This window comes from Manacus candei, unplaced genomic scaffold (genome assembly GCF_025592945.1).
Source record: "Manacus candei isolate 608988 ecotype Guabito, Panama unplaced genomic scaffold, ASM2559294v1 h1tg000027l, whole genome shotgun sequence".
Taxonomy (NCBI): Eukaryota; Metazoa; Chordata; class Aves; order Passeriformes; family Pipridae; genus Manacus; species Manacus candei.
In genome coordinates, this window is record NW_026138075.1 from 8,939,884 (window position 1) to 8,967,028 (window position 27,145).

General features: G+C 39.4%; 2 protein-coding genes across 7 annotated transcripts in view; one reads left to right on the plus strand and one right to left on the minus strand.

The window, feature by feature from the left end:
* Positions 1–1,213: 1,213 nt before the first annotated feature.
* Positions 1,214–5,686, minus strand: LOC127471866 (translation initiation factor IF-2-like). Its single transcript, XM_051789259.1, has 3 exons — positions 5,680–5,686; positions 4,969–5,373; positions 1,214–4,845 (listed from the first exon to the last, which is right to left on the minus strand). Exons 1-3 carry the CDS (start codon positions 5,684–5,686, stop codon positions 4,535–4,537), a joined length of 723 nt encoding a protein of 240 aa, XP_051645219.1. The 3' UTR covers positions 1,214–4,534.
* Positions 5,356–27,145, plus strand: part of PCSK5 (proprotein convertase subtilisin/kexin type 5) — a 250,017-nt gene continuing 228,227 nt past the window's right edge. Inside the window, exon 1 of one of the 6 annotated variants that reach the window (XM_051789299.1) lies at positions 5,356–5,783. Coding sequence is in view for 3 of the 6 variants with exons in the window: in XM_051789294.1 (XP_051645254.1) it covers positions 5,848–6,045 (198 nt within the window). In the remaining 3 variants the exon portion in view is untranslated. Of the gene's footprint in view, positions 6,046–6,243; positions 6,296–27,145 lie in introns of those variants that run through there. The other 5 variants (XM_051789294.1, XM_051789297.1, XM_051789301.1 and 2 more) reach the window with 5 other exon arrangements.

Below are 27,145 nucleotides of genomic sequence, written 5' to 3' on the forward strand. Positions count from 1 at the left end.
GGGGGAGAAGAAAAAGATATCACAGAATATTTTGAGTTGGAAGGAATCCACAAGGATGATATGAAGAAGAAAAATTGGGAAAGGAAAGAGCTTTCATCAATGGATTGTTTTGTCCTTTGCATGAAATCAAAGAACACTAAAGAGGCCCTGACAGAAACTGTCAGTACAGTTCTGCTCTTTCGGAGGCAGAGTGCAGAGGCATCTGCAAAGATGTGCATTTTCTCTATCCATTGCAAAAGAAGCACCAGAATTGCCTCCCTAGCAAATTGGCACAGTAGAGCGAGTTTCTGAGTTATGGGATCAGCATCATCCCTTTGGAAAGAAACTTTACACTCACAGTGTCTGTAGCTGGGCCATTCTTACTGATGTCTATGTTTCTGCCCTTCATCTCCTTTTAGACTTAAAATCTGCCAGGATGTATCAAACATAGCTGAATCTCTTTCTATTTTTGTTTAAAACTAATAAACAATTAATGGGAACTTCCATTTTTGCAGTCTTGGCATTGGTTCAACTATACTACAGCAGGGAAGAGCACATACAGTTCCACCTACTCTTCTGTTTGGTAAACTGTTTGACTTCTTCACTATTCAGGAGCAAGTTATCTGGTGAATGGTATCTTAGGAGAAAAGGATGTGCCACACCCATGCTCTTGAACTCCCTAAAGAGAGAATTATGACAGAATTATGACAGAATTATGACAGAATTATTTATTATTCAGACACAAACAAATAGAGGCTGTATGTCCTAAAATACCCCTTCTCAAACTCTTCCTTGTCTGAAATACAGACTTAAAAAACCTGCCATACTTCCTAAACTATAGCTGGTGTTCTTCCAGTCTCCTTCCCCATTAATAAACTCAGCACTTCCAGGTCATATCTTCTGTTAGACATGGGCTAAGTAGTAAATAAGATCTTTTTCAATTCAAGACCTAATAAATTACACTGAACTAGTTCCATGCAAAAAAATGCAGGCATATAATTCAAAGGAATTGTACTGGAAGGAATGGAGAGCCCCAAGCTAAAGGGATGCTCTTAAACGACTACTTCTATTCATTATCTGTGGAAAAGGTGCTCAGGTTTTCTTACAGATTAAAGACATGATTTCTGCTTCCTCTCACAACAACAGGGTAGAGAAGATAGAAGATTAAGTATAATCGCTCTATCATCATGAAGTTACTTACTTCATGTATATATTGTGACAATAGGGCACCTGAACAAAGATAAGGGAACCAGAACTCAGAAGACAATTTCACCTCTAAAGAAGCTGAATACTAGTGAAGGGTCTGCAGTAGTCTCTGAGAGGGTTTGGGGTACTAATGGAACCAGTCCAACTAAAGCTCATGAAATGAGGGTGGGCCATGCTGGAAGATGTGAGATTATACTTTTTCTCTTTGGGTAAGGACATTTAGCTACTATTTTTTAATGATGTTATTGAAATTGCATTGGATTCTCACTTGCCACTGGGTCACTCTTTTTAGCCACATGCCATCAACAACATATTGGTGTGAGAAAAGCATAGTAGCATTTGATGGCTTCTCTAACACTATAACAGGAAAGGAAAATCCTATAGATACTTAGAGTAGAGCTGAGTCAGCTGTATAGAAAAGGGTAGCTACAATAATTCTGGCTCACGGGACAATTTAGAAACAAGTTAACTGGAATGCTAACTCCAGTGAACTTGGGTGAATAATACCTTAACTTCTTTCACATGGATGTATTCGCTCAGATAAGTTATTTCAGAAAAAAAGATCTTTCTACCATCACTTCGAAGGGGCCTATGATAATTTCCATAGTTAAAATTCATAGCCAAACACGATAAATGTTGGTTTTAAACTTAGTTTTTCCATAGATTTGAGATTCTATGACTGAAACTTTACAATCCGATGAGAAGCTGGAGATGGAAAATGTGCAGTTGTTGTTCTGAAAAGAACTCAAGCTTCAGTGTTATAGGACACTGTGTCAGGCACTAATGTCAATTGAAAAGATTCCCTGCTTCGACCTTCCTTATTTTCTCTCCATGCCTTAGCCATTCATCCTAGCTGTGCACAGTACGTTATCACTACAGTTAGTACAGCTATTTGCATTGTCAACTAGATCTCTGAAATAAAAAATAAAACAAATAAAATAAGAAAAAGATATGCAAATTACAATTACTTTAATGACAGTTTGGATTTCAGCCCAAAGAGACACATTTGCAAAACGGAAAGATGGCAAACAAGCATGCTGGCACAGGCATCAGTACAAGCAGAAGGAGTCTGATGGCTTTGCAACAAACACTAGTGTCTTTTCAAATTATGCCTGCCACTATGGTCATAATTATAAAGAGGTGGGAGCCACTGCTTCAAAAAAAGATAATAAACACAATCAAAGATGGAAAGGTAAGAGTTACATTCTGTCGACAGGAGGAGTAGAACAGAAAAATGGACAGTGCAGCCTTATTCATAAAATCAAAATAAAATCCACATAGCATATGAATAAGGCAGCATCAGTCCAATTTCAGTGATCACAAAAAGCCCAGACTCACATCTATTCCTAGGTCCAGACTCAAATTCTCATTCTTTACTACCAACAGATGAGAAATAAAGGATTCTGCCCTTTATTTCCTTCAACATATCACTGAGTTTCTGACAATAAATTGCCCAAGGGAAAACGAGGCTTGGGTTGGAACACACCTTGACAGAGGACTGCTCTACCAAACCTCTATCCCAATTTCTTTCTCTTCCTTCCTTTCTCCTGCCCCAGATTCTGCATCTCAGTTGAGTACTTTCACCCATCCTTTTCACCCTCTACATTCAGAACAGAAGGTTTTTCTCCTCTGCATTCCCAGAAAAATCATTAAAAACTGCTGTCATCATGTTCACTCCCACAGTGACCAACAAGAAGTGGGAACAGCAATAAGAAGTCATGCTTTGCTGTGGACTGCATACAGGGTTAGGTATGTAGACCCTATAGTCTACACACTAGGAACAGTGAGCCAGTGAGGGTGAGCAATCTCAAAGTATTGGCTGATGAATGCAAAAAAAAAGGTGTCTAACGTACAGGTGAAAACTCTCACTCAAAATCTGGACATACATAGTGGCTTTTTATGAGAACAGTGAGGTACTCAAAATAGGGATCCTGTTTCGAAGGATAAGGAGACAGGTGTTTGCTAAAGAAAAAAACTACTAATAAAGTTGATCATATGTAAAAACAGTGTTTTACCAAAAAACCAAATAAGCAAAAAACCCCAAAACTTTATTCTTTTTAAAAGCATCTGAAGTTAAAATATGTAAAATCAGAGGCAAGCCTGAAGCATGGAAAACTGCAGATCAAAGAACTGTGTACCAGCAAATTAGACTGTATAGTGGCTGCTGTCAAGTGACCTAGCTGCACTGTTTATAAAAATCAGTAAAAACATTTATTCTTGAAACTAAGGAAATCCAAATACTCCCTTGGATTCCAAACTATCCATCTAAGGCAATCTTTAAATGACTCCCTGACACAACCTCCACTCTCTGAAGATCTCCCTACTTTCAACTGTTATGGCCCAGACTCTCCCACTCCAAATGATGATATGTACCCCCAGTCCATTCTTAAAACATTCTCTGTTCCAGAAGGTCTTCAGGGGCTAGCACATCTGCTTGCAGGACTTCTTCCTGGAGGAACCTGAGCTGTCACTTTCTTTGAATTTATACGCATGCCCTCTGTGGTTTCCTCCTTAATTATGACCCTGGGGTGCCTAACACATCTCTGGAGCATGGATCTGTGAAATACAGGAAAGTCCTGGAAAGCTGACATGAACCACAGCGCAGAGGCTGCCAGAGCTGATTAGCCAGAGGGATTTTCAGGTTGAGAAAGAACTAGAAAGGCAAATGGTAGCACAAACTACAGGGAAAAGTACTAACAGGGAAGAGTAAATCACTGGTAAATCAATTTTCGAAGGTATCAAGCAAACAGGGAGGTAGAGAATGAATTTTCCTCCTTTCTCCCCTTTAAAAACAATCAAAGTATGTGGGAAGATATTAGTTGCTAGTATAACACCAGTGCATAAGGGGAAAATAAATGAACTTAAGACAGAAAATCATTTAATTGGAAAATGTGGCTTTGGCTCTGCATTTTACTATTTCTATTTTATTAGGAAAACATCAATTTTAAAGGTAGGTGCACAGGTCTTGGTGAAAGAAAAAATGAACTCCATGTTACTGTATGACTTTCTGTAAAGCATTTAACTTCTCATTCTTCAGTGAAAAAGAAAGTGACAGCTTCCTAACTTTTGCCCACAAAGTCAGTCAACTTTGACTACACCTTAGGGTCCTCAGAGAAAAAAATCCCACAACATTTACATTACTAAATTGCAATAGTACTTCTCATGTCCAAATTCCTTCAAAACCTGCAATGGATCTTCAGAGCAGGTCTGAATTTCTGGACTGAATTTTACAGACAATTATTTTAACTTTCAAACAAAAGGAAGTAGATCTACAGGTTGCTTGAAGATACTGTTGTGGCTCTACGATTTAGTCCAGCTCAGGCTTGACTGGACGGACATGAGTTTTCTCTCACTTCCTCCAGGCAGGAGTACCTTCAGTACTGGTGGTGCCTGGGCCAGCTGCAGCTGACCAGCTGCATCTTCTCTGGGCCCACAGGCGCTCTGGTGCTGGAAGTGGTTTCCAGCAAGCTTGCAGAGCTGCTGGCCAGCTGCACGGGGACAGGAACAGGGGAGCACTGGGAAGGCCGTCCTCCCCATCTGGGTCTGGACAACCCCTCCTCTGCCGAAGTGGCAGCCACCCACTTTTCTTTCTGCACAGGGTGACCATCGGACAGATGGGCTGTGGGGGAAAGCTCGGCATTAAATGACAACGTCCAGTGTCTGTAAAGAGAGACCAACAGACGGGCTCACAACACAGCCCGTGGCTGCCGGACAGGCGGCAGACAGGCTGTTCCTGTCCTGCCTGCTACTCAGGCTCACTCTCCCGGGGCCGGAAGGGCAGACCTGGCCGATCGGGGCAGCTGGGGTTCCCCCCGGCCCCTCCTCGCCCCGGGCATCCCGCGAGGGCAGGGCCGGGAGGCCGCCGCCGGTGCCGGGCACGAGGCCTTGCTGCAGGCCTCGCATCTCGCCGCGGCTGCCGCAGCCCCGCCGGCGGGGCGGCAGCCTCCCGGCCCGATGGGGAAGAGGGAAGAGCGCTCGGGGGCAGCGACGCCCGGGGCCAGCTGTAGCCCGGGGCCCGGGAGCGCAGAGACCAGCACGACGTGGGCCCAACGCGGCTGCCATTTCCCCTGCCCTTCGGCGCTGCGGGAGAGAGGGCGGGGAGAGGAGGCGGAGGAGAAGGAGGAGGGAGGGGAGAAGGGAGAGGGAGGTGGCCGAGCTGGAGTGCACTGAGGCGCTCAGCTGCCAACACTCACACATCGCCTGCCGCCGGAGTCCCAGTGGTCCTGGGGAGCGAGTACAGGCGAAGAAAAGCCAGACGCGGGAGAGGAGGTTGAAGACCGCTTGGCAGGGGGAAGGAAGTCAGAGCGGAGGGAAACGCGGAGAGAGGGAGAAGGAACCCTCCTCCCCGCGGAGAGACGACTTCCCATATAGCTGGGGATAGAGGGAGAAGCTGGCGCTCAGGAACTGTGAGAGAAGCTTTCCGAGCAAGTTACCCCGGAGAGCGACGGGAAGAGAAGACAGCAGCAATCACTGATCAGAACCACTGTTCCTAACCCCTCATCATTTAACCCCCGGGCGGTTCAATGCACTACTCCAAGCTCTTCCTAGTTTCCTCCTCGGGGTAACTTCGGAGGACGCGCCGCCGGTGCCCCCCGGAGGTGAGGAGAAGCGTCTCGGAAGAAGGAAGAAGTTTTGTGGGGGTTGTGTGCTGAGGAGGAGAAGATGGGCTGGAAGCGCCGCTGCTGCTGGGGAGGCGGAGGCGGCGGGGACCTTCTCTGCCGGCTCGCCCTAGTGCTAGGGTTCCTGCTGCCCGCCTGCAGGACGCGCCTCTACACCAACCACTGGGCTGTGCGGATAACCGGGGGGCTCCCGGAGGCCAACAGGGTAGCGAGCAAATACGGATACGTCAATATAGGACAGGTAACCCTACTCACAACTACTTCCTAGCGGGCGCTGGCGCTGTGGCCGGCAGGCGGGCGGCAGGGTGCGCTGCCGCCGCCCTGCGCCGCCGGGACAGGGGCAAGGACAAGGGCAAGGGACGGGCAGCCCCGCGGCCGCTGCCCGACCCCGGCCCCGCCTCAGGCCCCGCCGCCGCCGCGGGGCGGCCCGCGAAGCCGCCCGGCGCCCCGGCCTCCCGGCGTGGGCCGCGGGAGGTGATGCGCGGAGGCAGGTATGCCGGAGGGGTTGGGGCTGTGGCCTCCTCTTACGAGGCGAGGTGTGAAGCTGGGCGCGGGGCGGGGAGACCGTAGGCGAGGGGCGTCCCGCCGCCGCGCTGCCTTCGCGGCGGCTGAACTTCGCTCCGCCGCGGGCGCCCTCCTGCCCCCACCTTGCAAATTGAAAAGCGCCGGTAGAAGAGGAGCTCGTTCTGCGGCGAGTGCCCTTCTGTCTCCCCGGCAGCCAGGACGTGGCAGCTGCGGCCGTGGGGGGCGTCCCGACCCCCGGTTTGGGGGGGCGTGCGGAAGGAGGTGGTGGCAAGGGTGTCCCAGAGCGGCTGCTGGACGTGTGGCCGCCGGCGGGGTTCCGCGGGGAAGGAGACCGCACCAGAGGGCCGGGGCCGTACCTGAGCTCGCTAGATCCACACATCACACTGTCAGAAAATTCTTGGATCCAGGCAGATTTAGAAACTGCAAGTGAGTAAACACTGGATCCCGTCACACTGAATAATGCTCCCTGCTACAACTAGGCACAGTTCTGTATGAAATGTCCTAACACTGCTTTTTCGGATGGTGTTTATACTCAGTTTTCTAGTTATCCCTCGCAATTGCCGTCAAAATATGAATTGTATGTGTAGGATTTACAAGGTGAATGCCGAAAAAATAAACAACTCCATTGTTGTTTACAACTTGGGTGTAAACATCCAAGTACACTCTTTCTAGACAGTTTTTGCTACATGAATTGAAAAGTTAGAAATGAGCATTTACAGGTACAGAAGGCTTCCTTTTATACATGAAATTCACAAAAATGCAGCTGCATTTACACAGCAGGCATTTCATATCAATCAGATCAAAGTGAGACCCGATTATTATTGTGTTTTAAAATGAATTCCCACTTCCAGCATCATTGACTCAAAAGTCTGAAGTATATCTCCCACATGTTCCCAATCATTGCAAGCCAGAATAAGACAGCTGTGCAGTCTATTAAGATAAATAATTTACATGAGAGAAGCTGGAAAATGTCACTAAGGTAGCACAAAATACGATGTGTAAAGATGCAGTTACCTAATGAAAAAATGACTACCAACTTCTCTGTTGTAGCGCTTAGGTGAGCAGGCAGTGCTACTTCCAGTTGGATGCACAAAAATTTGGGACCAAGCTTTCATGTAAAAATTGAACTACTACCTTGAAACTACTCTTTAGGAATCCAAGCACAAAATTTTTTTGCATTGATCACTTTTTTTGTGTGTGTGTTACACATGTCTTTTACTCAAAGTGTTTGTCTATATTCCTATCTAGGCCATTATATGCCCAGTTGGTTGCAGGATGCACTTTTCCTGGTTTTTAATTTTGTCAGGCTGGTTGGACAATTCAGAGCCTGCCTTTTTATACTTTGCATATCCAGACCTTATGTTGAATTAGGAAAAGAATGTAGTGAGCCACAATAGTTTCTTATATGTCGGTGAAAGTGCCATGCATACAACTAGGAGATATCAATAATGGATAAATTTCTGATTGGGTATACAGATGAGAATGAGAGAAAATAGAGACTATAAATAATGAAAAGCTGGAAAATACTTTACTGGGTATACAGATAAAAAGAGAGCCAATATACAGATGTAAAGAGAACCAATACCTTTACTTAGTTATACAGGTAGGGAGAGTGCAAGTCAAAGATAGATATAAGAATATTAAATGATGAATACATGAGAAAGAAAACTTCCATAATGGTGTGAATTAGACTAATGGGTTACTCCTTACCTTCTGGCTGTAATTAGTCTTTAATAAGAAGAAGCACACGGTGGGCATATGTGAAGAAATTCCACAGAACTTCCTGTATGTATTTTGGAATGGAGTAACTGGGTGCTAGATGTCTATGTGCTGTGCCAACATGTGTCTTACCACTACCGTTACATGCACTAAGAAGTGTGCATTTGCACAAAGTCCTACACAGGTTTCCTTTCATGGCCATTTTTCAGTTTCTGATAACTCCTTGCAAAATTATCTCCAAATGGTATTTCCGTGGCAGCACATTTATTATGTTGGTAGTCAGTCTAATGTTTGTTCTTTTATTCCCTGCTAGTGCTTGTACAGTTTTCATCATACTGCCTTGGTTGCTAGATAGAATTTATAATCTGAGAATTCAGAGTTTATAAAATAATCCAAATGGCTGTGGTCTGACCATATGTAGTTAAACACTTTAATATATATGGTTTAAAGCCTGTGTAAAATAACTATAACTGTATTTCTTAAACAAATAAATAAAGTGCATTGTTTTCTATAAAGCCTCTCAATCACTCTTTGTAGACTGTATGTCTTGGTAAAGATGGGTAAATAGAGTAAGATTTTGGAGAAAGTAACTTTTGGAGAAAGGGAGGGGCAGTCTGGACTGATGAGTTAGACTTGCCTGTAACAGGCTTTTTGCATATATTTGGAAAAGCAGGAAGATATTTGACACAAAAGAGAAAGTGCGAAAGAAGATGGGAATAGGGCAACTACCCACTGTTTACTATTGAGAAACAATTGCAAGTAATTTTAAAATCTCTTTGTGTGAGATGTTGAAAGACATTCTCTTAATTGAATACACTATGAAAACATTGAAAGAGATAACCAGTATGCAGAATTTTCTCATATGAAAACATTGAAAGAGATAACCAATAAGTGGAATTTTTTCATAGGGTTACAAAGTAGGTTTAATATTTTTGGTTAAATTAAAGTTAAAAGCTCATCTCTAAGAAGAAAGTGTAAAAAGCTAAATCCAAATTCCACTACAGCTGTTCCAAAGAACCAACTCAGTACAAATTACCCAGAAAAATAATCTAATTAAAATGTTCAAGATAAGAGGTAGTGAAACTGTATAAAAATGGAACTCAGTTGCAAACCAGGAGTATTCTGACAACAGTTAATTGTGTGATTAGAGGTGAAGGGAATAGTGGAAAAGAGGAGTTCTGAAGGTCTTACTCTTACCAGCCATTCTGTTAATTTTGTATTTGTGGAAAAATGGCATTGAAAAGTACACCAAGTTGATCAGTGGAGACAAGATAGTAGATCCAGGAAGGCTCTGAATTGTAAACACTGGTCAACATACCTTCTTCCAGGTTTTGTTATTTAATGCATTCCTGGTAACAGGAGGAATTTAAGTTTCCTTTTTTTTTTTGATGCTTGTGGGATTTGGAGAATGTCCAGCTGAGTCTTGAAATACCTTTCAAGTCCATTTTTATTGCCATGGTGGAGCTGCAAAGGCTACCTGAATGACTGGACAAGTCAATCAGAAACAGATGGCAGAAAGGACTGTTAAAAGAGGCCTTGAGATCACCTGCTGGTGAGCAGTGGAGAACTCCTTCTACTCACACCTTCTGCTAAAGTCTTGTTGCTCTCAAACTTCTTCTGTGGTCTCTATGTCTTGTTATGGAAACTTGAAGCTTTAGCTTCTCTGTTTATTGAAAAGAGGAGCTTTGCATTAATTTTTAGGGGACACAGCGTAACGGAGAAAGAATCCTCTTTTACTCTCTAGTTTTCTAGGCTATATGTTTTGATTCCTGTTACCTACAAATTGGTCCAACATGCTGCTTCTTTATCTTCTGTTTCCTGTATTACCAATGTAAGGTGTGTCTCCTGTGTTTCAGTGGACTTTAAAATAGCATTCATATGTCATATCGGGATGTAAATGCATAGGGGTGACTTCCTCTTCCCTCCCCCCCCCCCCCCCTTCCCCAATGTATTGCAAGCTTTCCTGGCCTACCCTTGAAATGCAATTAGTAGTTTCTCTAGCAAACAAATCCTTCTCTTGTGAAAAAAAATCTGTTCTTCTTGTTTGGGTTTTCTAAGACAGTGGTCTGGACTAGCAAGTCCTCTGGGACTGCAATAAGGAAGTATAATGCAAAACAGCCAAGGAGTTGTTCTAAGTTACATGCTGGATACAGCAATTTGGGGTATAATGCATCCCCCAGCAGCTCCTTGCGGACATGTTTTCTATCTTGCAGTGGCTGCATAAAGCAGACCTTTCTCTTAGAACAAAGTATCTGTCCCTGACTTTCGGGAACATTTCTTCCGCTGTTAGTAGCCGTCAAGGATTAAGCATATAGTCTGTATAGCATGTTGTACAATTGGCTTAAATATTGTGACTATTTTGCTGTCATCAAGTGCCAGGAGTTTCTTGTTCAGGCAGTAGATTTTAATTGAAGGTTCAGGAGCACAAGAAGAACAGACAGTTGATACCCCAAAGGTGATTGAATAATGGAAGAGATAAAAATATCTTATCTGTGGCTCCAACAAGGGAGATAAATACTGCATTATTTAGTTCAGGAGTAAACTTCAGATCCTTCTATTCCTTTTTTCTTTCTTAATTCTAGGCAGGGACTGAGGATGGGTTAGCACTTTTCCAGATCACATCTTTCCTCTCCTAATAATATTTTTCCAGTAGTTTTACTTTTCTGATCTCTTTCAGAACCTAGTAGCTTACTCCCTGCCCTTGACAAGTGACAGACTACCCTGTCCCTCCAATTTTCTTCCTTCAAGGAATACACACTATAAGCCAAAAGATAGCTAAGCGTGCTAATTTTGACGTGTGGCCTAGGAGTCACAGTTAGATATACAGATGTGGTTTTTTAAATAATGTAAATGCTGATGTGATTTGCCAGTACATATTCTGTGGTGGGAGGTTTTTTTGGTATTTTCTTGTTTGTTTGTTTTATGGGTTTGCTTGGTGTTTCTTTTTATTTGGGGATTTATAGATTTAATGCCAGCAAATCACACGAAGAATTAGTAAATATTAGTTCATTTTAAACCTGAGGTTCCAGTGATGGCACAGAGAAGATGTTGTGTTACAAGGTCAATTGATCAGAAAAAATAGGAGGAATGGCTGTTTTTCATTTTCCAAATGTATTCCTGATGGAAGGATGAAGTAAATTTTGCAAACTAAATCATTCAAATTGGAAGATAAGTAAAAAAGCATTTAATTAAGGGAAAAGGAAACTTATTTTGAACTAAAAAGCCTAAACGAAGGCTGTTGTCTTCAGCAAAGGAAGGAATTTGCTGTTATGGTCTCCACCACTTTACATGGGTGTCTCTGAAAGGGAGGATGGAAGGCCTCTGTGTGCAAAGTTCAACTACCCCATAATATAGGCAGATAATAGAAGAGACATACACCTTAAGAGCCTGGGTGGTCACAGCATTAAAACAGAGTATACTCTTACTAAAATTTAATACATGTAGTAAGTTTAATGAAGTCCTGAATATTAAAGAGAGAGGTATCAGGACTATGGTATTAGAAGCATTAATGTTAGGTGCACTCTAAGCTGTATGCGCATGCAGATATATATAGTGGGTTACACAGATACACCATGGAAAATTGAATTTTCTCTTACTCATAGCAGAAAAAAAAGTACATTTATGGACTGGTAGAGAATAACCACCAGATAGAAAAATATTTGAAAAATGCAAGTCTGAAACAAAATTTTTCCGAGTGCTCACATGCCACAGAACCAGTATACCCACACATACCGGAGACTACAAAGGGTATTCCATGGCTTATTACTTCATACTTAGCAGAAGTTCTCTTGTCTCTGCAGTTAAAAATGAGAGGGAGGAGGGAGAGGGAACAGAACTTGGTATTACTCTTTAGGAGATGGATGAAGAAAAGGAGGCTATCTAGTAGTCTTTGTATGCTGTTACAAAATGAGGAAAGATGAGAATCTTGTTTAACAGCATAGTAGTCAAGCTACAAATTATGTGATGATTTTTTTATTTAAAACCCTTCGGAAAACACTAAATTATGCTTTTGAGAATAACAATTAGTTGCAAGCCCAACTTACAAATGGCAACATTTGTGTAAACTGCTTCTGTCAAACAAAGTACATAAAGAAGTGGGCCAGACTAGGTTAAAATGGAAGAACCAGAAGAAATCTGTAAAACGTATCGAGGTAAATCAGTAATGCATACTGGTATACATAGGTCTGGTATGACATCAGTCATGTCTGGTATGATATAACCTCTGACTGACAATGGCTAATAGCTGTAGATGTGAAGGGCAGGAGGGTCATCATTACAGATTGTTTTGTCCATTGCAGTGCCCTTAAAGAGAAGCAACTGTGCCCACATGTTTGCTGGCAGATATATGCCCAGTTTTCAAAGGTCTTCAGTAAGGAAGCTCCACGGTGCCTGTCTGTGGTCCTTATGCGCTGCCCCAGGGAAGTCAAAACTGTATTAGTCTTTCTGAAGTTCAAAGCCTGTGTTTCTTGTTTCTCTATGAACATAAAGAGTAGCAACATCAGAGAAGTTGTAGCATTTCCCTCTTCCTGTCACCGACTTTTATAATTTTTTCATCCATGCTCAGTCCTTACCTTTGTTTCATGTAAGCCAGACTTTCACTGACCAGTCATGCTGTTTGACTCTGGTCTTTCTAAGAGGTGCTCATTTTGAGCAAATAGCTGCCAGATCATTACAGCTGAATACAGCATAAGGATTCCTTCAGCTGTCTTCAGGATAGCACACCTATTTATATAACCTATTACAGCATTTGTCTATCCTGCAGCCATATGACATTCTTGACTGAGTTCAGCCTGTGATCTGCTACGGTTCAGATTGGTTCTGCTAAATTCCTAGCCCACTGTTCTCCCCCCTGAATTTATCCAGTAGGTTAATATTTGTTTGGTTAGTACCTTGCTTATGCCTTTACTGAATGTTGTCCTGCTTTTCCAGACTTGTTTTACAGTGTCTGTTTTGAATTCTGTTCCTGTCCCTCAGTGTGCTTGCATATCATCTCTGCTTCTTCATGTATGTTATCTTCCATGCCAGCGTTCAGGCCACTAGTTGAAATGCTGACCAAAACAGTTTCTAGAGGGGCTCAGTCAGACAGTTGTTTGCTGCCCTGCTGTAATAAATAGATATATTAATCTTACTTACATAGTTTTGACCTGCTGTTCCATAGTTTATTTTTGTGCTCTGCTTCAGGAATTTGGAAAGTACTATTACTCAGGTGGTACTTGAATATAGATAAAGATTTTAATTTGCAAAGGATCCACTCAAAATAAATATAAAAATCTCAATAGCATTGGATTGGACAAGATCATTATATACCTTAAGGTATTCCTAAGTAGAATTTTTACCCCAGTTTTAAACTAGTCTGAAATTAACCAGGTTTAAAATTTTTGTGGGTTTTTTTTCCCCCAACTTACAGACTGAATTAGTCATGGCCAGTGTATTATACGTCTGTTCTTGTGCTTAAGTGGCTCATCTGTTTCATTTGCAGGGCCAGCCTTTACTTTTGCTTCTGTAGCTTTTAGTTTCGTATTAGAAGATAGACTTCTCACTCTTACAGTCATCATAGTTGCTGTGTTTTGATTGACATCTGTTTGCCTCAATCAGAAATTATGGCCTGCTTGTATACAATCTCCTCACTGCTTTGTACAATGCCATAAATAACTGTCTTTCTCAGGCAATATATTTCCAATATCATAGTTGCATGTTTTGCAGCTGTGTTCTGTGATTGGCCAGTATATCTTCCTCTTCCCCTCAAAATAATGAATTGTAAAATCACAAAGTGGAGATACATGTCAACCATGGATCTGAGTATATCACGTGGTCCCTAGTGAGGAACTGTGGTGCTCTTTGTCACCTGCCAAACACAGGAAAAAATATCAAACAGAATCCTGCTTGCTGAAGATTTATACCTTAAGACAGTAAGCGTTTCTTTGGCAACATGCTGGACCCAATTTGACTGATATTTGCAGAATGAAAAACTGTTTGGAATGAAACATTGGCAAGTCCAGAAGAGTATCAGAGCTACAGCATGAAGTCCTGGCAGAATAGCTTGTTGTGGAAGTTCTTGTGGATTACAAGATGGTGTATGATGGAGGTGAGATTGTAAAAACTATGTTAACCAGGCAAGATCGTGGAATACACAGTTTTAAACAAATCAGGAAAGAAAAAATTCTCAGCACAGACTCTCCCATATAGAAAGAATCTGCTTCCAGGGGAATGGCATGTTTCTAAGTAAGGGATAGCCATCAACAGGAGCCTCATTTTGGTCAAATTACATTTTGTCTCCTCTTTGTCTGTTTTTTGTTTTTAGGATGTTTCTGTGCCAACAGAGAACAGGCATCACTTAGGTTTGCGTTCTGGGGCCAAATTGAAGTTATATAGATGCTGCAAGTCATAGTTAAAACCTGTGCTATATTCTTTATTCAAACTATAACAAAACCACTGGGTTTTATATAAGAGTGCTTAGCAGGCAATGAAAGTGTTGCAGAGTAGTGCTATGTGGCTAAAATTCAAGCCTAAAATCGGATAATATTCTCCTTTTAGAAATATGTCGCTTAATCAATGGTAATATGTAGCCTGCCCTCTGGATAAACCTAGAGAACATTTTTTTCTTTTATTGAGTCTTTCTTTGTAGAACATATTGACACAGTAACCTGATGTCTTAAAAACAAACAGGAAAGAAAACACACACTGTGTTGCACCTCTAAAACCAGTAGTATAACATCTAGGACATAGAGAAATAGATCCTGTAACATTTTTGTTCACGTTAAAAGCCTTTTTTCAAATAGACTTGTAAGGATGCGAGGTCATTCTGAGTCAGTTAGAAGATCCATCTAGACACCACTGCCATAGGAACAGGCAGAGGTTTTAAATTACTCTCCATGGGAGAGGATGAACAGAACAAGCATCCGATGCTTCTACCTAACACTCTCTTCAGCTGTTTTCAGGTGAGGAGCCTGCATGAGCAGGATATGGTTTCTGCATACTTAGAAGTTCGCAGTGTCTTTTTTGTTCAGATTCTTGTTCTGTCTTTGAACTAAAAGTAATCTTTCGGCATCCACAATTTTGTGTGGCAAGGATTTTAAAGTTTGCTACTTCACTATGTGGAGAACCACCTCTCTTTCATTTGTTACTTACTAACTTTGTTAGATGTTAGAAAGAGATGGTGAAAGATGATTTTTGTCCATTCTTGTATAGGTTTTTAGATTTCAAATATTTTCCTCTAACTTGTATTCTATATATTGTATTGTAATACTTTGCTATTCTTCATACAGAAGTTGTACTATATCTTTGTCCATCTTTCTTCTGCCACTTGAAAACTTCTTCAGGTCTATTATGTCTTCTTTGAATAGAGGAGACTAGAGCCTTGCATTTTTCTCATAGTGCCATGTTCTCTGCTTTATTCTTCATACTTCAGCTGATGTCTAGTATATAATTTGTTGTTGGGACTTCTATCAAGCTGAGTTTTCATGGATTAGTCTGCCATAACCCTGAGATTGTCACTTCTTAATGGTACTGGGCAGCTCAAAATAGTTAGTGTGAAGCTAGGTTTGTACATCAGTTGATCCACCTTTGCCTATATTGGATTTCATTTGCCGTTTTATTGTTGTGACTCAGTTTTACATGGACCTTCTATAGCGCGTGCACAGTCAGCTGCAGCCTTTAGATCTGTCGTGGCTGACATCTACACCTCATTTCTCCCTCTGTTCTCCATGCATACTTTTTATAATGAAATAGTGTAGGTCCCAAAAGAGGTTCTGCTGTGGTACCCAGCAGAACTTTATCAGGGCCCTCCACCCATTGCAAAAAGCTAATTGCTATTTAATAAATAAATCAATAAATAATTATTCCTAAGCTTTGTTTTCAGTCTTCTGATTGCTTACTTCTGCAAAGACCTTATGCAATGAGTTCTTAAATTCTTAAAACCTGTTGGTGAAGGCCATTGTCAAAAGCCTTTTAAAAGTTCAACCAGAGTGTATCTATTTATCTCTCTTTATCTGTTTGCTTGACCTCTTCAAAGAACATGAATAAATTCGTAAGACAGAATTTTCCTCTGTTTATTATTATTATTATTATTAACTATATAAGTGGTGATTTTTTATCCAAGTGAACATTAATTATCTTATTTCTTAATTTCTACTCATTTGTCTAGTAGTGACTTGGAAGTCTGTAGTGCTTCGGATCTCGTTTTAAAAATTGACATCACATTTTTGTTACGTTTTGAAATATGAAAAATGTTTTTTATATGAGAGATTTTCAATTACTTTAATTCACTGAGTGTTTTTATTCAGCTACTCTGTCCTTATTCCTTCCACATTCTGAGCTGCAGAACATCAAGTATCGTATCTTCAGTAATTGATCTGAGCTGAACTGAAGCAAACAGATCATACACTAAACGTTGAAAAAGTTCAATGCTTTTGTGAGTATGCTGTGCTCCAGTGAACCAAGTGAACCAAGCATGAATGAACAGCAATGGGAGGGCTTTAAGCTGGCAAAGTTCCCCTACCTCTCTTGGAAATTAGTAAGTGCCCCTTCCCTGTATGACTGAACTGCAGAATAAACTCTTTTTTCTTGAGCAGCCAAGCTCCACCCTGAACCACTGATAGTTTTATCAGTTGGGTGTAGAGTGCAACCAGTGCAGATACCCACAAAGTGGTCTTACAGCTCACATTAGCTTTTTCCACTTTTGAAGTATTATACTCCATGAAGTAGCAGTTTATGAAAATCTCAATAGTCTCTTAGTAAGGATATTAGAAATGCATTTGCATGTACCCCAATTATATCAGGAAGGCTGACAGACCAGATGTGTCCCATCACCACCACAAAAGAGCTCCAGCCCTAGCTAGCATGACAGTATTAAGTGTGATACTGTATACAGTTTTCCTGTTCGCTCCTTTGTAAAGGGAGTAATTTGCTTTTCATGAACTGAAAGCACAACATTAATAGGATTTTATTCATACCTAGTTAAAGTTCATTCCAGAGAAAAAATGTATGGCAATATCTGGGATATCTTTGACAGTCTTGACATGTGCCCATCACTGCATTACTGTCATTATTTCTTTCTACCTGTCTGACAAAGCAATATGTTTGCTTCAGCACAGAGTAGTTTAAATTTCCATTGTCAGTGAACAACAGATTCCTTCTGATGAATCCCAGTGTATGATGAGCATGGCCAACTGACAGATCACAAAACCCTCACCTGGGAAAACTGATAACTGGATTTAAACAGAGTTGCAAAGCATTACTTGCTGTAAGAGTTAACCATTCTGTGACCTAAAAGGGCTATGGACTGTGTTGGTATCAATAAATGGTTCTACTGTTGCAACAGACTGCTCTTTTGAAAGCTTTCTTGTAGATAAATACCATTCCAATCTTGTGAAGTTTGAGCAATTTCCATTTCGTGCCTGGCAAATATAAATACTAATCTGACACACATAACTGCACAGTAAATAGTTCTGGCAGTGATTGGCATCTGTATTGTTCTTCTGATGTTTCTTATCTTGTAGGACTCTGAAAACAAATGTTTCAAAATGGAAATGTAAATCCATTTATAAAGAATACATGGTTTTAACCAATTCACTGCTATCGTTCTTAATGACCATCTTTTCCCTATTTCAGTATTTTAGTATTTTATATGTAGCGTCAACGTATTAAACAAATATACAGTAGAAGCTTTGATCCTTTCTCCAAGAAAAAAAATTCTTCGAGTTAGACAGCTAAGCATTCACTCAGCCCTCAGGTTGTAAGATTCTGCTGTTCAAACAAGAAGGCCACCAAGGAATGTTCTTTAAATGTGTGAAACGGATAGTGTCTGAAAGCTGTAACCTGTTTGTCATTAGTTTATGAATTGAATATCAGCTCTCATTGGCTTTTCTCTGCAGTGTGAAGTAATTTAGAAGCTTAAGCTACTGCTTAATTAGATTAACTACACTTCATCTAAAATGTAGGCCTCATGGAGGTCGGGGTTTAAAAAAAAATTGTTGTTTCTTCCTTAAATTCCCATTGCAGCTCCCATTAAATACAGTGAAAGATTCCAATGAATCCAGTGAAAGCTGAATTGAATCTTCCAGCACTATAAAAAATGGTACATCAGGAGACACCTGTGTATGTCTGAATTAATGACACTTTTTTGTCTTGTTTTTATTGTTGTGATTGCAAATAGCTACTTGAAGTGGAATATTATGAGACTATGCTAGAATTAACAGTCCCTCGGTGTGCTGTAATACTTTTGAAATACTCACTAATTGGTAGTTAGGATGATCTAGATGCTTTATTTCTTACTAGGGTTGAATGCTGCATAATGCGATAATTTTAGGAATTTTTTTTTTTTGGTCTAGTTTGCTTACTTGCTTTTTCTTTTAGTGTATCTTTAGATCCTGTGAAAGAGAAATTTTTTGTTTTCCTATTAAACTGTTACATGAATTGCTGTTGCTGCAGTTGTCTTATCGAAGTCAATGGGATTACGTGTGGTTGTGGAGACCTCTTATATAAATAAAGGATGCTGGCAAACCTTACTTTTACACAAAAAAGTATAAACTTTTGTACAACTTTAGCATTAACCAAATAAGGTTAATAGGTGAATGTGTCAGTAACGTGTGCACAAGTTGCATGCTTCTCTATATTTGGTTCAGCATGTTGTCCAGACTGGAAGATACCAGACTTTGCTAGAGTTCAAAGTTGAAGGAGTATAGTCTAGGTTCATCGTGTTGGAATTAGTGCCTACACACGCCCCACAGATGAATATAACTCAGATATTCCCATGAGTCACTTCTTTATTACTTTGGTAAATTATATTGGTGATAGAAGAGGAAATTGCTTAAATCAAGTCTCATGAGAAAGAATTAAAGAAAACCTTGTATTTACTATGACTAATAAGAGTTCGGATTTGTAAGACCAAGTACAGCATGAAAAGGTTTATTGCTGGCAATATACATATTCACTGGAAACAGTGTGACCAGTTTAGGTCACCACATTAGTAATTTTGAATGTTACAAATTCTCTTGCTATTAATGTGCTTACTAGTTTTATATTGATGTTTAAATAACTGGATAGAGATTTAACAGTGTTTCTAACTTTGTTAAAAAATAAAACCTATTTTTTAATTACCATTTATACTGTTTGCATGAATGAAATAGTTTTGTCAGAACTTTGTCAACTCTCATTCCTATGCTTTATTATAATTACATATCAGAGAGTACAGGTGAAGAAACATTACAAAGAAACAATAATCCTTAGACTCTGGAGTGGTTGATTATGTACGGAATATGGCAGTTCTGTTTGCTGCTTAAATAAACATTCATAATACTGCGTGAATATCCATCCTCATTGTCTCATCAGTTTACATGTTTCAGAGATACAACATGAAATAGGATTGGAAGTCAATAAAATAGTGACAAAGCTCATTTCGGATGATGCAATATGTCATTTAGATGTTTTAAATTACAGAGTAGTGAGTTAGGAACAGGAAAAAGGATTTCAGAAAGTAGTGGCAATTTGTTTGGCCTCCTCAAAATGTTAAATGTATTTGTTTCCTTTTCGATGGCTTCATTTGTGGAGGCTGTGTACTGAAAAAAATATTACTATACTGGAACTGGCTCCCCAGAGAAGTGGTCACAGTACCAAGCCTGACAGAGTTCAAGAAGCATTTGGATAATGCTCTCAAGCACATGGTGCGATGCTTGGGGATTGTCCTGTGCAGAGCTAAGAGCTGGACTCAATGATCCTTGTGGATCCCTTCCAACTCAACATATTCTGTGATTCTATGATATTGTCTAACAACTCCTTTGCAGATAAAAGAATATGTTTTTTATGGCTTGAACTTGCAAATGCTTGATTACTGCATTGAAGTCAGTCGAAATACAGCAGAGGTTAATTTTGTTTGTTCAGCATAATATAAATACACTTTGTTGCACTCCTTTTTCCTTGCAGAAATAAGGTGATGACTCATCAGGCTTGAACTACCAGTTTGCGTTATGCTGTTCTCTGTATTGAAAAGAAAGTATAGAAAAGATTAATGGGAATGAAGGCAGTAATTGATTTCCTTTTGAGAATTTTCACAAAAAATGTAATGTTGCCCTGGAACTGCAAACCCACGATCAGAGGTTGCTGAGCAACCTTGCATTACTTTATTTGACAGGGACATGAACTTGCCAATTGCTGCAGTGCCACATTAGGCAAAGCTCGCAGTGAGACTGGGGTTGCAGTTATTAATGCCTATCATTGTACTTAGAGTGGTAACATTTCATGTGACAGATGTAGCAATGGGTTCCTTCACCATTTCCCTCCAAATATTTTAGGTTCATATATCTCTTGGAAAACGAAACCTGCAATTCATAAAACCCTGCCCCCTACCACTCCCTGCACAATAATTAAGGACCTTATGGTCATTAATTTTTAGCTACTTTTTAAAATATTGTTCTAATAATCATAACGTATTTATCAGTCATAGAGAAAAGGTGGATGAAACCCTTACGGACCTTGAAAGTTTCAAGTACTATAGTGAGATTTTTTTTCCAATTTAATGTTTGAACAATCAACACGTATTTTCAACTTCTCACATTTTATTCATTCCAAGCATCACTGAGGGCATATTTGTATACCCTCATCTCCAGGGAAGGGGTACCACATAGCAGATGTTCAGAGGGTGCTAATGCGCAGCACACCTCAGGTTGAAGGAGGGCTGCCAGCTCTTTGTCCTCCCATAAAGACTGATGCATGTTCTTCTCGGAGCTGCAATGGGGAAGGGTAGGGGCCAAGCTCAGGCCCTGCTTCCATCATAATTTTTGGAAGGAATATGTATTTACTGTAGTCTGCTGTTACCTGTGAGGTGTAAGGAACAGTTCTCTCCACTGCTTGTTTATGTAGAACTCAAAACATCATTTTCACCTGAACTTTATTCAGACAGCTTTTCCTTCGCTGGGATTTCCTTTCCTTTTACCTGGGATTTATGTTTTTATGATTTGGCTTCAGTATTCTTCTTTTTTTCCCTGCACTTTTTGAAGTAGCGTTGTTTTTAGTGAAATATGATCAAAATATCTTTTTTATTTGAAGAAAATCAGTTAACCTCTCCCACCTTTTAGAACTCAATAAGGCAGAAAGTAATTTCAACAACAACAGGATTTATACAAATATATAATATAAAAAAGGTTTCACAATCCTCTTTGGAAGGATTGTTCATCCTATATAGCAGGAAATTTATTAAAGTTTATTAAATTTATTAATAAATCAGTGTAATTTAGTGTGTGTTAGAATAAAGCTATAATACAGTTCAAATGTATATATTTTAATATCTAAATTAATCTTACCTCCTGGTTTGTACTAAAACTTAGTTGTGGCTTAGTTGAACTTGACAAAACTTTTGGTGTTTTTTTTTAATGTTGTAAAACACTTAATGTTGCTATTTGCTATTTCGTTGTTAGGTTTTTTTTACTTTATTTCTCCGAGTAATTCCACATGTTAAATAAGTTTACTGACAGAGCACTAGAGGTACTGTAATGTCAAAAAGCAGAATTTCATTTGACGATATTTGTTTTAAAATACATCTCTACAAAGTAACCTTTATGCAGAAGGTAGGATGTAGGAAGCTTTTACCAATTTACCTCAACTTTTTGAAAGTTATAGGTCAATTAGGAGTTTCAGGGGAAACTTAACTGGTTTTATATTGCTAAATATATTTTATAATATATTTTTAGTAAAACATTTATCTATTTAGAGAAGTAGAATTTTGATATTGAAAAACATTTTAGAATAAATCTAACTAGGAATTCAGAATTCTAAATCTAAATTTAGATTTTAATTTTAATTATAGTTTAGAATAGAGACTATAAATATGTTTAGATTATACTCCGGAATGCAGTAGAAAGCCTTGAAAAGAAAAACTGTGAGAAAAACTATTTTTTAGAGGTAATCCAAAATGAAATATAACAACTCATGTTGTTTCTACTGCAAATTGAAATTTTTTTTGATGTTCTTATTAAGCTGCATTTTTACTTAGTTTAGCTAGAGTAGTATTTTCTGAGAATTTTAAAGCTTCCTAACATATAGATAAAAATTCAAATTCATATTAAAATTGTCAAGTGACTGTGAAAAAAACTTTTTTATTGAATTAGAATGATATCAAGAATTATAATCGATCTCAGAATATACTGACAAAGGCACATTAAAATTTAAAGGCTGAAGTTTATTTTTCAATTGAAAGAGTTATTGTGCTACTTTATTTTAAAAGCAAAATACAGCAGCATGTAAGCAACAGCAGTGACATTATCTGAAAGAACATAATGCAGAGCTACTTTATTTTAATGGCTGTTATTAATTTTTGACATTAGCTGTTTAAAAAGCCAAACTGTACTTTTGTAGCTCAAAGTAAATGCCCAGACAAAATTTCTCCATGCAAATAGCTGAAACATAAATGATAAATACAAAAATCTGGAGTGGTGTATTTTAATTCAGTGAGGTGATACGCTTTTCTTCCTATTTAAACAGGAGAGGGAATGTCAATGGTTAAGTGATAAACCATTAGCATGTTTCTACAATGTTGAAGAGATGCAAACTGATTTGTTTCTGTGAAAATTTTGGTGTTTCTGCTGTAATAGCCCTGTATTTTTAAAATTTATTTGCCTATTTTGGAGTTTTGTTTGTTTTTCAGTGTTTGGGTTGTTCAAAAGGGAACCTCATTTTTCCAGCTGAACTATCCTGTCCTCCAGACCAAAGGTTTAATAAACTGAGCAAGAACTCTTGATTACAGTATAGGGTTTTTTCTGTCCAGGAAACTCAAAAAATGCTTCAAGAAGGAGAAGTGTTTTTAAGACCAAGCCCAGCTTGTTCAGTGTCACTATTCAGGAACAGCAACATCAGTTCCCTTTAAAACAAACCTGAAGCAAAAAGAATGTGGGAGAAACAAAGATATGAACTGGCAAGTTAGGCTATTCCTACCTCAAGCACATACAGAGATGTCTTCACAGTTTGAGCTGTTGAATTTTTGTTGGTTAATTCAGCTTAAAATAGTGGTGAAAACTGGGTTACTTGGGCATTTAAGCGTAGCTGGAATTCAAGCTTATAGTGTAGTCTGGGTTGTATCTGCAGTGACAATGTGTGTTCACGCCCACAGCATCTTCTTTCTGCTGTTGGTTTGAATTGTTCTACTTAAATAACTTTGGACACTGTATCCCATCTGGTAGATATTCGTCTAGTGTACAGATTCAGACACTCTCTAATACAGAGTCTAAACATTATTATTTTGTCTTTTAGACTATTAATCAGAGCAATATTATCTTTGCCACTGCAGTTCAAGATGACCGTAGTGTTCAGTAGGTGGTTTCAGCTTTTTTTTTTAATGTTATCTTTTTTTTTTTCTTTTTTTTTTCTTTTTTTTTTTTTTTTTTTTTTTTAATGCCTGTAGTAATCCAGGCACAGTTTTAACTCATACAGCGTAGTGTAGGATATCAGCCCAACAGGTGGGTAGCAGACAGACCAAATATTTGGATAGAGGCCTTGTCTTAGAAGTTGGAATTTTAGATTTCAGGCTGAAAAAAGTCTGGAGGGCCTATGCTTATCTCCCCTAAATCAATTTTTGTGAGAACCACAAATTGTCTAAAACTGAAAGAGATTCAATCTTTCACTTCAATGAGGTGAACATCTGTGGGAAAACCTTCCTATTATTTCTTGTGAATGACACACAGTAGGTGAAATTCCCCATTATTATGAAAAAAAACCCAAACAACAAAACCATAAAAAAGCTTTCAGTCTGAGGTTTTATTTGGGAGAGAAAGAGCCCCCATCTCAGTCTGCAGCTCAGATGGGGGAGCAGCTCTGTGGTTGTCCTTATGGTGGTTGCTCTTCCAGCCTCAGTGTGCTGGATCTGTTGGTGGTGACCCAACAGTAGGGTTTTGGACAAGAAAGCTGAAGGTTGGGAAAGTGTTGTCACTGTGAAAAAAACCCACCCTAGCTCCCACAAAAACTCCAATACACAGTTTTGCTTCTTACAATACGAATCAAGTTTAGGTTCCACATCTTGAATGAACGTGCCCTTTACAGATATGAGTGCTTTAATTTGAGTAGGTCAGTGAACAGCTAATAACCTCTGCAGGGTTTCCTTGCCCATAAATGCTGAGATGAGAACCCTGGATTTAAGAGTCTTAGTGCTTAAGTCTGGAGGGACACAAGAAGGAAAGGGGTGGCAGTTTTCTGTAGTATCAGTGTGAACCTTTCTATACTTATGGATAACAAGGGGCCAACAGGGATCAGTAAAGGCTGTGGGCTCACTTCATGAGATTTCCTATTTAAATTTTAAGTGTTCCTTGCATTTGGTCTTGTTAAACCTTATGAGATTCCCATAGGCCAAATTTTCAAGCTTGTTCTGGTCCCTCTGGATGGCATCCGGTCCCTAATGTGTCAACCACAGCTTGGTGTCATCCAGGCTGTTCCGTGATTCTATGAAAATGTTAAAAATGTTGTCACATTATGCAGAGTACACCAGAAATGATAATTCAGAGAAAAACGAAAATGCTTCAATCTGAAGAAATTTAAAAGTTTGAAATGGAGTTGAAGTGATTTTGTTAAAATGGGATGATAATAGTAAACCTGATAAACTTTCTTCATGTCTCTGTTTTTGATATTTTCTTCTGACAGGGACTGTAGTGGTTTGGAAATTTTTGCAAGACAGGAAGGGTCATATCTTCAACCCCATGTGAAATACATCGATCCACCAATTTATAGTGTTTTATGTTCCAGGTCTGCACAGGGCGTTTCTGCACTTCTTTGGCTCTTCTAGTGCTTTACAGAGTTCAGAACCAAATTTGGAGCTGATCTGTCTTCCTTTCCAAAATCCGTTTAGAACCAAAGTCATTAAAGACTGGAGAAACAGGGACCCAATTCACTGAATCAGCAACATATTGTTTTCCATTCAGCCCACTGGGAGAAGAGCACTTTGCAGCTAGATGTTTAGAACATGTGTCTCTTAAAAAAAGCTAAGAAGCATCTCTTAGGTTCCTTCACAGTAGCTGGAACAACTTTCCTACTCATGTTCAGCTGCACAGAAGTTTCAGCTGTATTTTCAGAGCTTAGTCACATATGTCAGTTTGGTGATCACATAAATACATTTGAAGTATATTTAATAGTTAGCTTTAGCATTTGTGTTTCCCTAGAGAGTTCATGAGGACACAATGCAGATGTAGATGAGTTATGTACTAAATTATCTTAATATTACCTTAGACTATAAAAGAATATATGGGAGAAATGTTTTTCAAGAATAAGCTCAGAAAGTTTGGCTCTTGTTTTGTATATCTTTAAAATTCAAACATTTTCTAAACTTTAAATAGAAAATAAGACATGATAAATTTAAAATTAATGTGAATATGTGGATGCTTTGGTTTTCTGGGATGCCACTTTGATATTGTAGCATTGTTACTTCTAGAAATTATTTCATCCTTGAATAAATAGAGTATAGTGCAACTAAAATGTATATATAGATCTCTTTAAAATGTTCAGTTATGAATATTACTTCTAAAGAGATTAATTCTCACCTACCCCTGCTGTCCGTTCTTCTTACTTTTGGCCAGGCAAATCTGGATCTGTCCTGCAAATTAAAAAGGAGGTTAAAAAGATTTCCCAAGGATGGAAGTGTTAAATTGCCATCAGTTTCTAGTAATATTAGAGTAGTTAGCTCAGGATTCTGGTGTTTCTGTCTTTGCATTGCTTTCCTCTGAGAGTGCCCCTAGGACCTGGGAGTTAAAAGTGTAAAAAACAATTTAACAAGAACATACATAATGATAAGTTTTATTGTGCTGTAGTTCCATGGTTTAGCTCTTCCCCTAGTGGTCCAAGGATTTGGAAGGTCTTAGTAAATTCCCACTAAGGGAAAAGAAGGCAACAAAATTTTTAATAATGCTGGTGTAACTTTGCTGTGAGAGGCACAGTGAATATGAATTAGATTTCATTTAAAAAAATTGGGATCCTTTTAATTCCTTGACAGTTATGAGCTATAGCTGTAAATCTCACAATTTTAAATAACCACTGCTAGTATTAATAATCGTTATTATCTAAAACTCTGGTGCTTGGAAGACATGGCTTTGCAATTGCCACATGAAATTCCCAGGGCTTAGTTCTATCTCCTCAGCTCAAGGTCTCAGAGGGAGTACAGCTGTCAAGGATGACAAAGCCTCATGCTGTCCTATTTGGGCTGGAAGGTAGAACACACAGATCCCTCCAGTCTCTTCTAGTAGAAGCTAAACTGTAGGACCTCCAGAAGTGCTATTAGGTCATCTCCTAAATTTGCTGTTTTGGGTGCCCTCAGAGTGGTCAGCTAGGGCTAGCCTTCGGTAAATAACTAGAAAAATAAACCCCTCAAACTAATGCGAGGACTGGGTGATACTGAGACCTTTGTAACACAAAACAGGATGGATGCTTATTTTCCCTAAATATGACCTTTCTGTTTATGCAATTCTGTGAAGTGGTAAAATACAGTTACCTGTCTGAGCTGAGTCCTTTCACTGATATGTATGCTTCTGTAGACACACACTGATAAAGTAGTGGCTTTCTAATTTACTCTCAAGATGGCAAGATCTATAAAAGTTCAGTAACCTTTGTAGAATAGCCTGTTATGGTGAATATGTGCTTCACAGGTTTCTGAGGACTTAAGAAGCAAGAATAGCATTACTTCCCAGCAGTTAGCACTTCAACCCTGTTTGAAGCTACTGATCAGTCCAGGAAACATCCAGGAAGTAACTGATTACAACCCTCTGTCTCAGGGTAGCATGCTATCACCTGCACTAGTGCTAAGCCTGGCACCAAACTTCAGTGGTTGATATAAATGCTGGTAATTCACAAAGGGTGCAGCAGAAACCTGGCGATACAGAACTGTGCTACAGGCTGTTAAAATCAGAAAAAACTTCAGTTGCTGTACTGAAAATGAATGGCTTAGAACAGAATAGAATCAAATAGGGTAGGGTAGGATAGAATAGAATTGGAAGGGATCAGTCATCTAGTTGACTGATTTGAGGGTTGACCAATAGTTACATCACGTTATTAAGGGTATCGTCCAAATGTCTCTTAGATACTGATGGTCATGGGGCATTGATGACCTCCCCAGAAAGCCTGTTTCACTGTTTGAC